The sequence below is a fragment of the Chanodichthys erythropterus genome, chromosome 24 (genome assembly GCF_024489055.1).
Source record: "Chanodichthys erythropterus isolate Z2021 chromosome 24, ASM2448905v1, whole genome shotgun sequence".
In the NCBI taxonomy this organism is placed as follows: Eukaryota; Metazoa; Chordata; class Actinopteri; order Cypriniformes; family Xenocyprididae; genus Chanodichthys; species Chanodichthys erythropterus.
The window spans coordinates 12,672,880-12,688,408 of NC_090244.1; the positions used below are offsets into that span (position 1 = coordinate 12,672,880).

The 15,529-nt window shown below is 36.2% G+C and overlaps 1 protein-coding gene across 6 annotated transcripts in view; it reads left to right on the forward strand.

The window, feature by feature from the left end:
* mical2b (microtubule associated monooxygenase, calponin and LIM domain containing 2b) overlaps positions 1-14,444 on the forward strand; it is a 66,897-nt gene extending 52,453 nt beyond the window's left edge. For all 6 annotated transcript variants that reach the window (XM_067378866.1, XM_067378868.1, XM_067378869.1 and 3 more), the window contains 7 exons: positions 242-1,052; positions 7,203-7,276; positions 7,395-7,484; positions 7,763-7,856; positions 10,735-10,834; positions 10,906-10,979; positions 13,691-14,444. In XM_067378866.1, coding sequence (XP_067234967.1) covers positions 242-1,052; positions 7,203-7,276; positions 7,395-7,484; positions 7,763-7,856; positions 10,735-10,834; positions 10,906-10,979; positions 13,691-13,875 — 1,428 coding nt within the window. In that variant the 3' untranslated portion in view covers positions 13,876-14,444. The remainder of the gene's footprint in view (positions 1-241; positions 1,053-7,202; positions 7,277-7,394; positions 7,485-7,762; positions 7,857-10,734; positions 10,835-10,905; positions 10,980-13,690) is intronic.
* Positions 14,445-15,529: the final 1,085 nt, after the last annotated feature.

Below are 15,529 nucleotides of genomic sequence, written 5' to 3' on the forward strand. Positions count from 1 at the left end.
ATTTACATTCACTTTTTTGTCTATTATCATTATCATTTTTGTATTATCATTATTATCAAATTATCATTTTTGTCTATCACATCTATCCTCAAATAATCAGTCATTGCATCCAGCTGATAGGAGGTTTCTTGGACTAAATTACCAAAATAGTGTGTGAATTTTTTTATTTTTACAGGATAGTCACTGTACTTTAGTTGCTATATCTGTGAGCTGTTAAAGATTGTGTCTTTTCTTGACACAGATCTCCCCAACAAAGCCTGCAACACAGACTACAGAGTCTGACTGCCCCCTAATGGAGGACAAGTACTCAACCCCCCTTGATGAGATCCCAAAGATCCCTCTGTATCGCTCACATTTTCAACCTGAAACCTCAAAACCCAGCACTTCCTCTCCAGAGCCTGTCATCACAGCGGTTCCCTCAGAGGCAAACTCCTTCAGCCCCAAGAAGAAGCTCATTTTGTCTTTATCTGAGAAGGAGAAGCTTCTCAACTGGGAATTAACCGCTCCTGGAAAGTCCTCAACTTCTGAAGGAGAACAACTTGACAGGACCTCTACAAATCCTCAAAACAATCAACCAGAACCAGAAGCTCCACCGAAACCAAGCCATCCCCAACCCGAGCCCACTCCTCCACTCTTTGGCTTCCAACAGTGGGCCAAAAGTCTCCGGAAGTCCTTCAGCAAGGGGAGCAACCCTGTGGTCCTCAGGAGAAACCGACCTTTGAAAGCTAGGCCGTTGTCTGAGGGGTCCTTCAACCTCAGCGGCTTGTTTGGCAGCAGCATTCAGAGCAACCAAGATGAGGAACACAGCAGCACGTCCACTGATGAAAGTCAATCCAGAACGAGGACTGCAAGCGAGCTCACGACGTTACTGGAGCAGGTGGCTATCAGCTCGAAGACCTCCAGGGGCGCAAAAGATGACATGGCCTCCTTGCCGCCCAGAAAACTCAATTTCTTCTCCTCCCTGCGCATTAAAAGGAACGAGGGAGCAGATAAGAGCATAGGAGACAACGAGAAAGACATCTTGACCATTCTTTCCAGGTTTAGAAGCAAAGGTAATTAGTGAAATTTAGGTCTCAAACACGTTTTTTAAAAGTTGAACTGATTTTAACTTGAGCGGCGCAGTTTTAGAAGGCTGCGTCATGCCCGAGATGCTGCAAAAGATGCAAGACACGAGCGCAATGGTCATACAAGTCCATCTAGCGCATGTTTACATAGAAAAACAATGGAAAAGGAGTGCATTGGAATGGAAAAACGCATCCTGTGTGAACAGCCCCTTAGTCTGGCTTTTATGCTGCATAGTGTATTTACACAGCATTTTAAGCAGGCACAGAGCAGCCTTAACTTGTCTGTGTAAAGATGCCTTAATATGCTGATTTGGTGCTCAAGATTATCAATGTTGATACATTTCTTTCAAGATTCTTTTATGAATAAATATCAATTAGTTGTTGCAGCCCTAGTTTGCACATCCAAAGTAGCGCATGATATCGCAGTAACAAAGCTGAGGTTAAGCCACCCCCCCCCCCCCCCCAATACAAACAAACAAAAACAAACAAACAAACAAAAGTTATTAATAATGCACAAAATCCATCTTCCAAACCATTTCTTTACCCAAATGTCCTATTTCCACCTGGTATTAAGATGCGTTTTGGTCTATCGGATCACAAGTAGACGAGGGAGACATATAATAGTTTACACCTGGTGTTTAAATCAGTCTCTCTTGTCCACTTTCAACCACTTCTGTAGCCACAAGACCACGCTGAATCCTGGGAGTGAGTGTTAGAAATGGTTGGTTTTCGTCTTCTTTAAATCCCATCTGAACGCATTCGACCACATGATCGTCTGCACTATGAAAGCAATCCTGTCGAATGTGTTTTCGACTATCTCTGGAAGTGGTCGAAAGTGGACAAGCTCAAAACGTTTTAGACCCTGTTTACACCTGGTATTAAAGGATTAGTCCACTTTTAAATGAATTTTTCCTGATAATTTACTCACCTCTTCATCAGTTGAAGAGAAATTAAGGTTTTTGATGAAAACATTCCAGGATTATTCTCCTTATAGTGGACTTCAATAGCCTCCAAACGGTTGAAGGTCAAAATTACAGTTTCAGTGCAGCTTCAAACGGGCTTTAAACGATACCAGACGAGGAATAAGGGTCTTATCTAGCGAAACGATCTGTCATTTTCTAAAAAAATACAATTGTATATGCTTTATAAACACAAAATATCACCTTGCACATACTTCCGCTTTCCGCATTCTTGAAAACACTTAGGTTGTATGTCCTGCGCCTTCCCTATTCTACTTATGGAAAAAAACTAAACTGGCGCCGCGTTTGTTCTGTAAGTAGAGTAGGGAAGGCGTAGGACATACAACGTAAGCTTTTTGAAGAATGCGGAAGTACGTGCAAGGTGATATTTTGTGTTTATAAAGCGTATACAGTTGTATTTTTTTAGAAAATGACCGATCGTTTTGCTAGATAATACCCTTATTCCTCGTCTGGTATCTTTTCGAATGGCGAAAGAAAGACATGAACATCTTGGATGACATGGGGGTGAGTAAATTATCAGAAAAATTTCATTTAAAAGTGGACTAATCCTTTAAGATGCATTTTGGTCGAACGAATTACAAGTGGACGACGCTAAATACAGGTGTAAACGGGGTCTAAAATGTTTTGAGCTTGTCCACATTCAACCACTTCCAGAGGTAGTCGAAAACGCATTCAACCAGACTGCTTTCGTAATGTAAACGCTCATGTGGTCGAATGTGTTCGAACAACCACTAAAGACCTCCTCCTCTCCACCTTCTGACCTGACGCGTAAACATTATGGGAAGTGCGCTAGCCAGATGGGATTTAAACTTTGTCGGCTGAATACTCAAGTTTGGTTTGAAGACAAAAAATGTACCAAGCACAATGTTCTCTCACCATTCCTGATTTCTAACGCCGGTGTTGTGGCTGTCAAAGCAGAAACAAAAGCTGATGCTCTCCGTATGTGTTTTCGTTGTCTCCGGGCACGTTCATATGTAAATTGTGCAAGCTTATTGTTTTCGAAAGATCTGAAAAAAAAAAATACATTTACCCGCCCATAGACCCTTCCCTTGAAGAAATCAGGACAGAAGTGGTTGAAAGTCAGCAAAAGATATGGATTAAAATCAAGGTGTAAACAGGTATGTGTCTCCCTCGTCTATTTGCAATCCGATTGACCAAAACACATCTTAATACCAGGTGGAAACAGGGCCTTAGACCCCTTTTATACCTGTATTTAGCGTCATCCACTTGTGAATGGTTGAAAGTTAGTCACCATAAGAAAAAATGACCATGGATCACAAAATGCATGCATTTAATTGCTAGAGGGACTTGCAAGAGTTATACAGTGTAGCTTTAAATAAATCATCTTGTTTACTTGACCCTAGACCAAGGGTGGGGAACGCTGATCCTGGAGGGCACATTGTCCTGCAGAGTTTAGCTCCAACCCTGAAAAAAACACTTACCTGCCTGTACTTTTAGTAATCCTGAAGACCTTGATTAGCTTCAGGTGTGTTTAATTAGGGTTGAAGCTAAACTCTGCAGGACAATGTGCCCTCCAGAATCAACGTTCCCCACCCCTGCCCTAGACGATGAACATCAGTACTTGTTCTCGCACGCTCTTCATTTCCTGGTGCTTAAAGTTATACCACCTGCCGTCAGCACATGACATATGGCATGTGCACAAACCCGTCGTGCTGATGTGTTAACTCCATTGTTATTATATGCAGCACTGTTATCTCTTATATTATAATCTCCCACTGGCTTTCATTATATTCCCTGCATGCAATATTCAGGTAACTGTACAACACGGCACTTTAATCTTGTGATGAATCAAAACACTATTCATACCACGTTGTTGGCAGCACAATATTTTGATGACATGATAGTGATAAGTTTCATAAATGTAATTCCAAACAATGGATCGATTCTGATGCACAAATCTCGTTCACGTACAATTACATTCATAACACTATAGAGTGCTGCAGGGAAGACATATTTTTGTAGGCCAAAACCCGGAAGCAAGTTTCAGCACTTCTGATTCTAGTGTCCAGGAAGTTAGTGGGTTTTTGAATGGGTTTTAGGTTAAATGCCTGAAATTAGGTTTGTGGTTAACACAAGCTCAAGATATTTTGACTTTATATTCTATGATATAAAATACATGATATAAAAAAAAAACGAGTGTGTTTTCGTTTTAAAGCGCATAACTTTTGCTACGTTGCCTGTCGTTTACACTACTCCGGCGTTTTCGACTCTCAAAAACGCTGCAGAGCTCGTTTTAGTTTGAAAACCCCAGAGTTGCGTTTCAGTGTAAACGGACCAAAGCGAAGACTTTTGAAAACGCATGGCTGCCCACGTTCGCTCTGCGTATCCTTGACGACTGTGTAAAATATAAAATGAGACTGCAATCTTTGCTGGCTTTGTTGTCATTTTTTTATACTGCAGCTGCCTACAAGCACAAAACGCAACCATTTACACTTTTAAGCACATGCCCAGTGTGTATGAACAGTCATGTGACATGCGTTTTCAGTCGTGTAGTGTAGACGGTAGGGATGGGGAGATTGATATGAAGTATCGATATATAATCGATACTGACGTTGAGTATCGAAAGTAACGATACTCAAATAAAAATATCAATACTAAGGTGTTTTTAGTTTTTTTTTACCAGTGATTTTGTTTAATTAACAATAAATTTAATGTATACAATATGCATTGATTTAGACAAATAACCTATGTTAGTGAATAATTGTGTAGTAGAACTATTTTCCTGCTCATCTGAACACATGCAAATGCTGCAAGTCAGAACCAGTCAATCACCGAGACTGCATGTGTTCAGTATCGTAAAAAAAAAACATTGATGCATTTGGGAAATGCAGTCCAGAACAATGCTTAACCTAAGACAGAACAACATAATAGGCTATGTTTGAGTTAATTTCACAACAAACAAAATAAAATGGTAGCCTATACATATTTTTTGCAATTACATTTATTTAAATTGAACGTTAATTATTCGTATTGATGTGCTGTTCTATAACTACACTGTCAGAATACAAAATTTGCATTGAATGGATGCAACAGCCTGTCACTGGCAGTACCTTATTTAAATGCACACAATTATACAGTGACCATTGTTCAGCTAAACATATAGTATTTGTAGATTTTCATGGTTACCACTACAAGTAAACATTTTAACCATGTGTAAACAAAAATATAATCTAATAAATTGCAATTAAGGCATATTGAATGTTAAAATACCTTTAAAATATAATGTTAAGTGGGTATCATTACCCATTTTACTCATAGTAATTCAATAATTTAAGGGCTTAAGTTATTAAATTATTAATAAATTAATTTCAGATTAGAGGTATCTTATCGTTATCGATATCGGTGATATTGGCCTTGAAAGTATCGGTATCGTATCGAAAACAAAATAAGCTGTATCGCCCATCCCTAGTAGATGGAGATCGTTTCCGAAACACTGTGGAAACGCCAGTGTAGACGAGGATAGTTTTCATTTTAAAACTAGTGTAAATAGGGCCTAAGGCCTAGTCCACGCGTAAGTTACACGGGTATTTTTATTAAGTTTTTTTTTTAACGCATCCACATTAAAACGCAAAAACACGCTATGAAGCGCTGTCAACAGCATGCCAAACCAACAGGTGGCGATATAACCCTAACTGTAAAGTCATGTTGGCCAGTCAGAAGCCTGAAAAAAAGGTTATTACCTGTTCTGCTTCCGACATCATAAGCCAGAATCTCCAGTTTTACCGTCTACACGACAACACTGCAACCGAAGTTTCGAAAAATCTTCAGTTTTCAAAAACGTTTGTGTGTGGACAAACGGCCAAACCGCATAGGAAAAGCTGCAGTTTTGAAAATACCCATGCTCGTGTAGACAGGGCCTAAATTTTGGGTTGGGCCTAACTCGCAATTGTGACTTTATATCTCAGAATTCTGACTTTATATCTCGCAATTGCGACTTTATAGCTCAGAATTCTGACTTTATATCTCGCAATTGCGACTTTATCTCAGAATTCTGACTTTATATCTCACAATTCTGACTTTATATCACAATTCTGACTTTATATCTCACAATTCTGACTTTATATCACAATTCTGACTTTATATCTCGCAATTGCGGCTTTATCTCAGAATTCTGACTTTATATCACGCAATTGCGACTTTATATCTCAGAATTCTGATTTTATATCTCGCAATTGCGACTTTATAGCTCAGAATTCTGACTTTATATCACGTAATTGTGACTTTATATCTCAGAATTCTGACTTTATATCTCGCAATTGCGACTTTATATCTCACAATTCTGACTTTATATCACGCAATTGTGACTTTATAGCTCAGAATTCTGACTTTATATCACGCAATTGCGACTTTATATCTCCGAATTCTGACTTTATCACGCAATTGTGACATTATAGCTCAGAATTCTGACTTTATATCACAATTCTGACTTTATATCTCACAATTCTGACTTTATATCTCACAATTCTGACTTTATATCACGCAATTGTGACTTTATAGCTCAGAATTCTGACTTTATATCACAATTCTGACTTTATATCTCACAATTCTGACTTTATATCTCACAATTCTGACTTTATATCTCACAATTCTGACTTTATATCTCACAATTCTGACTTTATATCTCACAATTCTGACTTTATATCTCACAATTGTGACTTTATATCTCACAATTCTGACTTTATATCTCACAATTCTGACTTTATATCTCACAATTCTGACTTTATATCACAATTCTGACTTTATATCATGCAGTTGCGACTTTATATCTCATAATTCTGACTTTATATCACGCAGTTGCGAGTTAAAAATTCTGAGATAAGAATTCTGAGATAAAAAGTCGCAATTCATCTTTTCTTTTTTTTTCTTTTTTTTTTTGTGGCGGAAACTGGCTTCCATAGGTAATACTGATAAATTCCTAAACTAACTAAACTGTTTTTCAAATGGGCCTTGACCTTTTTTTTTTTTTTTTTTTTTTTTAAATGTACCTAAAATAAACAGCACGTTGTGTTTATTGCTATCTGCTCTTTTTTTAATTTTTTTTTTATTTTGGTATTGACTGATAAATCTCTTTAGCTAAATAAAAAAAAAAATAATTCTATTAAAATGATACATTTGTTCTTGTGGTTTGTATCCACAGCATCTGCTCAGCAACAACAGCAACAGGAGTCCAACTCATCCAGTGAGGAGGAACAGGAACCAAACTCGCAAAGGGTAAACATCGCTTCCCAGCAGAAAAACATTAATGTTGTATATGTGCAATCTTCGACAAATCTCAAACACAAAGCCCAGTTTGAACCATCACTTTTTTTCTTCATTATTTGCTATAAAGACACACAGTGGCACCTCACAGAAGAAAAAGGAGAAAATGGCGGTCCAACAAACTAAGAGAGATCAGCTGAAGAGACTTCACAGGGCTCAGGTATGCCACACATTTATACAAATAAATATAGTGCTATTGTATTCAAATAAATGTAATTAATAAATATCAAACATAACACTTATTTTTGCATTTTTAGAAAAAAAAAAAACACATTTATTTATGAACTTTGAGGGTGTTTTCATAGGGAGGCTTTGTCAGATTCATCCCCTTTTTGGGGACATTTCCCATAAATTTCACAGCAAAATATGGCTACTTTAGAAGCCTGCATATATTCCAGTTATTCAAGGCATATTTGGCTTGTCTGTTGTGATTGGCAGGTAATCCAAAGACAACTGGAGGAAGTTGAAGAGAAGCAGCGAGCTCTGGAGGAGAAAGGTGTGGCTCTGGAGAAGGTCCTCAGAGGAGAAACTGGTATGGCATATTCTAACACAGTCACACATTATTACATCTGGAAATATATTATTTAAAGTGCCTCATTATCAGTCCCATTGTCCTTACATGTCCCCGTCTCCACCCACTCACTCTGTGATGGTGATATGATTATTTAAAGGGGTGTTATGACACTTATGACTTTCATTTCAGTTGCTGACAGCTATACAAATGAAGCGCGCAATGCTGTTGGCCTATCAAGCATGCAGACTTGAGAAATATTTTGCAGTCGCGAACCAGATTTCACAACCTTATTTCCTTACGCATGTATTTGAATTTTATATTATTATCTAATAATAATCTATAATAATAATCTATTGGTTTTGTTTTACCCTCTTTATTTCATCTGTCACACAGGAAGTTAACAGGGAGTGACTTGAAAGGGCGTCTCTGTGCGAACTTCCTGTTTCTCTTCTTAGATTGATAATGACGAACGAAAACTAACAGAAAATAAGATCTTTCTTTCTTTCGTTTTCGAACAACTTCACAACATTAATACTACGTGAAGACCGACTCCGGATCCATACGGCATGTACACAAAGACAACCTGCAAATAAACTGCTGCCTTATTGTTTGACTTTTTTAGAGGGAGAAAATTAGAGATTCAAATAATAGTGATTTGCATTCAAACTAAATGGCCATTTAGAATCAAAATTATATTGAAATGACTGCAGAGGTAATGGGTTCTGTAAATAGGCAGAGAAAGGGAAAAGTGCCTCCGAAATGAGCTGAAAATGTGATGTTTCATTATTTTGCCGAATGTTGATCTACGTGGGGATTATTAAAGGCAACAAGTCGTTCCGATGAAAAAAGCCAAATCGCAGCAGCCTTTTAACATACTGCATAATGAGTTTATAATCATATTTTGAAAGCTCTAAGCTCTAATTATAAGGACTGTAAATTGAATTTTAACATCTCCTAGAAATCCATTTCTCCTGCTTCCTCATAGAAATTCCTCTTTTGACATCCTAAAACCTAGACAGGCATTGTCACATATTAAGAAACCGAATGAAATGCAGAGACGGAAGTTTACTCCTAGATCTATAGATGAAGGTTTCCATAGTATTAATGCATAAAGAAAGCAAATCTATTGCTTTAAGTGTGTCATGTGACATCTTATTCCTGGCCTTGTTTCGTCCGTCTCTCTCCTCCACAATGCTACAAGGATGCAGGCGGCATAGAAGACGTCCCTTATGTGAAGTGGATTGCAAGGATACAGTGTGTCTTCTATCAACAGACTTCATTGAGGGCAGCAGAATTCTATTAATAAATGCATGGGGGCGAATCTTTTGTGACGGTGCACTGTGACCTGCCACAATCCATTGTTCGGCATGTTTACGTGCCTTTGTCGGGATAATTGTGTTAAGATGAGGGGCTGTGGGGTGTGCATTTTTTGATGAATAGGTTCTTTGTTAACTGACATTTGCGGCCTCCAAATGGATGGCAGCATGTTGTAAACAATGCTATGAAACTGTAAATGTGGGAGACTAACACATGAGACTATTAGCTAAATAATAGTAGTATTCACAAGTATTTAACATGGTTCTAAAATGGTTATTTTAAAGATTTGATGAGCATACATGAAGTTTCCACAGTCACGGAAAAATCATGAAATATTCGAATATAAATATATACATTTTTTAAGTAATGCAAGCACAAATGTTTCGAATTTATAGAAATTGCTTTGCAAGGACAGTCTGCATACATTTTCTGTTATATTTATCTTTATTTTAATTTTTTTTATTATTATTTGAATATTATATTTTATGAATATAATAATGTATCAATTATAATATATTATATTTTATAAATAATAATAAAATACAAAAATACAAATATTATATAATGTTGGGGAAAGTTACTTTTAAAAGTAATGCATTACAATATTGTGTTACTCCCTAAAAAAGTAACTAATTGCGTTACTTTTTATGGAAAGTAATGTTACATTACTTTTGCATTACTTTTTGTCATGTGGGCTGGGCTGTTTTTCTATTTTTATAACAACAAAAAAGTTCTGTTTTTGGCAAATGTAAAGGCCTTTTCACACCAAAAGTAAAAATGAATAAGCCTCAGGCTGAAGGAAATGCAAATTCACACCTGTACAGTAGAGGGCGCAGCTCAAACAAACCTTTCAGCTGTGCTGCCATTCCGGATTGCAGAAGAACAGATTGCAGGAGGAATAGTAAATGAGTAAATGTATGCTCACATTTAGTCTAGAATTCAGTGTTGCCAAGTCAACGGTTCTCCCATGGAATTGGGTTACTTTAACACTGTTGTTTTTCATGTCCGCGGGTTGAAGCGACCCCAAATAACATGATATTTAGCCCTTGGAATTCAAATTTTAAAATGCAGATTTTACCCCTCGGAATGCGATTTTTACCAAGGGAACCCCCGGAAACGTGATTGGGCTGGTTTTGAGAAGCAATTGGGTGTGTTTTTTTTTTTTTTTGTGAAAACCTGGCAACCCTTCTAGAAGTAGTCTAGAATAACCATCATGTTCACACGGCGCACACAACGCCTCTGTACTTCCGATTTTTCTCAACACCCCATGTTACATTAACTACAGGAGAGCTGGTAGTTAATAAATGGGAAACTTGTGTTACTTATTTGAAAAAGTAACTAAGATATTTTGATGTAAATTTAAAAGTAATGCATTACTTCACTAGTTACTTGAAAAAAGTAATCTGATTATGTAACTTTCGTTACTTGTAATGTGTTACCCCCAACACTGTATGTGTGTATAATGTTCAAAATTCTAATTGTATTAAAATTTGGCAACATCACAGGACTGGGTAGTATTAGTCGTGTTATAGGAGATGCTAATATTCAGTAAATTTAGTCTGTTATCTCATGTTCACAGGCGACGACTCCACAGATGAGACCGCGTTACTGCAAACCTGGTTCAAACTGGTCCTGGAGAAGAACAAACTGTCCAGATATGAGTCTGAACTCATGATCTTGTAAGTCCTGTGAGACTTATAGATGTTTATCAAGGTTTCTGTATATCTCTTATACATGCTCTTGTCCCTAGTGCTCAAGAACTAGAGTTGGAGGACACTCAATGTCGGCTACAGCAAGACATGAGACGGCGAATGGACACTGAAGGTGGGATTGTTATGATACATACAGTACACTATAGGTCAAAAGTTTGGAATAATTAAGAATTTTTAATGTTTTCGAAAGAAGTCTCTAATGCTTACAAAGGCTGCATTTATTTGATGAATAATATAGTAAAAACAGAAATATTGTGAAATATTACAATTTAAAATGAATATTATTTTGAAATATTTTCAAATGAAAATGTGATGGCAAAGCATCATTACTCCAGTCTTCAGAGTCACACGATCCTTCAGAAATCATTCTAATATGCTGATTTGCTGCTCAATTATTATTTATGATAAATCACTAATTATGGTTCTTAATATTATCAGTGTTGAAAACATGTTTTTGCTGCTTAATGTTTTTGTGGAAACGATGCTACATTTTTTTTTTTTTTTTTTTTAGGAATCTTCAAAGGATTAGTTCACTTCAGAATTAAATTACCGGATAATTTACTCACCCCCAAGATGTTTCTGTCTTTCTTTCTTCAGTTGAAAAGAAACTAAGGTTTTAGAGGAAAACATTCCAGGATTTTTCTCCATATAGTGGACTTCAACAGTTACCAAGGGGTTGAAGGTCAAGATTGCAGTTTCAATGCCGCTTCAAAGCGCTCTACACGATCTCAGCCGGGGAATAAAGGTCTTATTTAGTGAAACGATTGGCCACTTACACTTACTTACATACTTTTTAACCACAAATGTTCATCTTGCACTTCTCTGTGATGAGCCACATATTACGTAATCACGTTTGAAAGGTTAAGTGTGACGTAGGCAGAAGTACCAAGCAAGTGTTTACAAAGCGAACGTGAAAAGACTACGTCATATGGTCTTTACAAAAAAAAAAAGGTAAAACAACAATGTCAGACAACTTTGAAGATTGAGGAGAAAATGAGATGGAGTTTTTCGCCCTACCACGGTACTTCACCCTACATCACGCGTGACCTTTCTAACATGATTACGTAATGTGTGGCGCATCGCATTGCAGTGCAAGATGAGAATTTGTGGTTAAAAAGTGTATAATTTTTTCTTTTTTTTTTTAGAAAATTACATTTTGTTAGATCCTTATTCCTCGTCTGGGATAGTATAGAGCCCTTTGAAGCCGCACTGAAACTGAAGTTTGGACCTTCAACCCGTTGGTAACTGATGAAGTCCACTTTATGGAGAAAAATACTGGAATGTTTTCCTCTAAAACCATAAAATTTTATGACAGAAGAAAGAAAGGCAAACATCTTGGGGGTGAGTAAATTATCAGGAAATTTGAATTCTGAAATGAACTAATCTTTTAAAGACAATTTCTATTTCAAATAAATGATGTTCTTTTAAACTTTAGGTTGCGTATCACTGTTTCCTCAAAAATATTATTTCATCAAACTTTTTTCAATATTCATGATAATCATAAATGTTTCTCAAGCAGCAAATAATCATATTAGAATGATTTCTGAAGGATCATGTGACACTGAAGGCTGGAGTAATGATGCTGAAAATTCAGCTTTGCATCACAGAAATTATTACATTTTAAAATATATTCAAATAGAAAATTACGGAAGAGGATTAGGGCCAAGCAATAATAAAAAAATGAAACCATCTCGAGATTAAAGTTGTTAAATTTTGAGAAAAAAGTCAAGATAAAATGTTGAGAATAAAGTCATTAAATTACGAGAAAAAAAGTCGTTAAATTTCGAGAAAAATGTCGAGATAAAATGTTGAGAATAAAGTCATTAAATTACGAGAAAAAAAGTTGTTAAATTACGACAACAAATTTGTTAAATTATGAGGAAAAATGTCGTTAAATTTCGAGAAAAAAAATCTAGATAAAATGTTGAGAATAAACTCATTAAATTATGAGAATAAACTCATTAAATTATGAGAATAAACTCATTAAATTATGAGAATAAAGTAATTAAATTACAAGAAAAAAGTCGTAATTTAATGACTTTTTTCTCATAATTATTTTAATGACTTTATTCTCAACATTTTATCTCGACATTTTTCTCAAAATTTAACGAGTTTTTTCTCAGTTTAACAACTTTAATCTCGATGTTTTTTTTATTTTTTATTATTGCTTGGCCCTAATCTTCTTCCGTAGAAAACGGTTATTTAATATGTAATAATATTTCACATTATTACTGTATTTTTGCTCACATAAATGCAGCCTAGATGAGCATAACATTTTGAAACAAGTTTCAAAAAGATGAAAAATGTGTAATTATTTCAAACAACGGTAGTGTGGATATAGTGGCTACATACCTGATCCGGTAACTGGAAGGTTGTCATCTTTAGATATATTCCACATTAAACGTGAAAACATTTAGGTCTGTTGACCAACTTTTCAGATATTGTATTGGATAACTGGTTGTTAGAGTGAAAATGTATTGTACGTGGTGGCGCATTTACTTGTGAACAGGAATTGATAGCAGCCGAGGAAGGTGATAGTGTCTTCATTTGCAAGTCAATGGTTGGTCCCTCAGCCTCCGGCAAACACAAGTTTATTTTAGTTCTTCATGGTGGTGAAGCTCACTGTTTACCACTGAGACACATGCAGCGTTAAGCCACAGAACACAGAGGTGTCATTGTGTAATACTTAATTATGGTTATCATGCAATATATATGATGTTTTTCAAAGCGATTAAACCTTGTTATATGGTGAAAATGTTATGTGGACCATATTTTACTTGATTATTGATGATAGGCCTGTCTTTGTATTCCCTCCGTATCCAGATTGCGAGAAGAGTGCGAGTGAGCTGGCGGAGGAGCAAAGCCTGCTGGTGGAGATCATGAAGGTGGTGGAGAAAAGAGACAAACTGGTGTGTCTGCTGGAGGAGCAACGGCTGAAGGAGAAGGCCGAGGACCGGGATCTGGAGAGCATGATCCTGTCCAGAGGCTATCAGTTCCACTGGACCTAAACTGACCTGCAAGAAGAACTACTTTAGACTGAGAGAGCCTTATTTGAAGACTTTGAACAGACTGCAATACGCTTGCTTAATCAAAACCAACTTAATGCTGCCTTTTGTGTTCTTGAAAAGAAATAAACCAAAAACCAAACACGTGCCTCTTTACTAACTGAAAATATTTCAAAACACAAAGTTGCACAGCCACAGAGGTGAGAGGACTGACTACATGTTTTATTTACACTGGTGCAATGGTATTTTATAAAGTTAAAGCAGTTTTTTGTTTTGGACTTGTTTGATTTATCTTCCTGTTTTGTTAAAATTCTTAGTGAATGTTTGTTCTGTTCTTCAGTGAATTTTCCAATAGAGGCCAAAGTTTAATGGCAGTGTCTGTTGAGTGTTTGTTTGTTTCTTGCAATGAAGGATATCTTAAGTGACCTTAAATTGCAACTATTCCTAAAGTAAAACCCAATATCATTGTTTAAAGAATCAAGAAGTGCTTCAGAAAATGTACAAAGGGCTCTGGTTTTATTCTTGTCTGTCTGTTGCCTTGTTTAATTTATTTAATAAATGTAAAAATAATGAGTGGAATCTGATTTCCTCTTTAACCCCCCCCCCCCCCTCCTCCTATTTTCAAATGCTTGTTTTCGGAAAAATTGTTTAATACACGTGCAGGTGTACGGGTACAATGATATATCATGATAATGAATATGCACAATATTGTTATCGTGGGCACTTCAAAATACCGTGAATAATTATTTAGAATACTTTACCCTTCAACCACTTAAAATGCACAACACTGCTTTATGCTGCATCAAAGAGGCACGCGCACTGATGTAAACAAACCCAACGTGCATGAGCAGCATGGTGGAATGAGAAGGATACGCACTTTTATTACTCTTTGACAGCAGATGATGCTTATGGAACAGCTGAAATGCAGCGGTTACCCCGGTAATCCCCATAAAGAAAGCAGCTGCGCTACAGCTACTAAAGTATTTAAATATTTTAAACAGTCAATCAGATTTTAGTATTCGCTATCGTGTTCATTACAGCACCAAATACCTAAAGACTCAAGGCTATTTATTTTCAAACTTGAACATTTTTATTTTTTAATATGGACTACATCATGCCCTAGATATTGTTTTAATATGATCTGAATCGTTTTTGTTTAGTCACACTTTATAAAGCTCCATTATTTAGCATTAGTTAATTCAGTTAACATATATTGACAATAAAATACATCTACAGCATTTATTTATCTGAATTTCAACAGTTAATAACACTTTATTAAAATCAAAAGTCGTAACTATTTAATGGACCTGAGCTGTTGTTTCATATGATTATTTTCATACAATTAGATATTTAAAAAAAATTAAATGCTTACTTTCTATGCGTTTAGACATAAAATATTCATATTTGAAAAATATAGGAATCTTACATTTTCAACATTTTTATTAAATAGTATTTAAAAGCTCGTTAAACAAATCTGGCAAAATCAGTGATTATTTTGTTTGTTTATTTGCTTGCATGGATTGTTTTTGGCGCTTCATAGCTCAAGACAGGAATAATAACATACCAGTCATTCATTGTATGATGATACTGGCAGCTTACTACGAATAACTTTATGAACAGTCTCCCTTAGGAAAGAGGGAGGGATCAAAGGATAAGG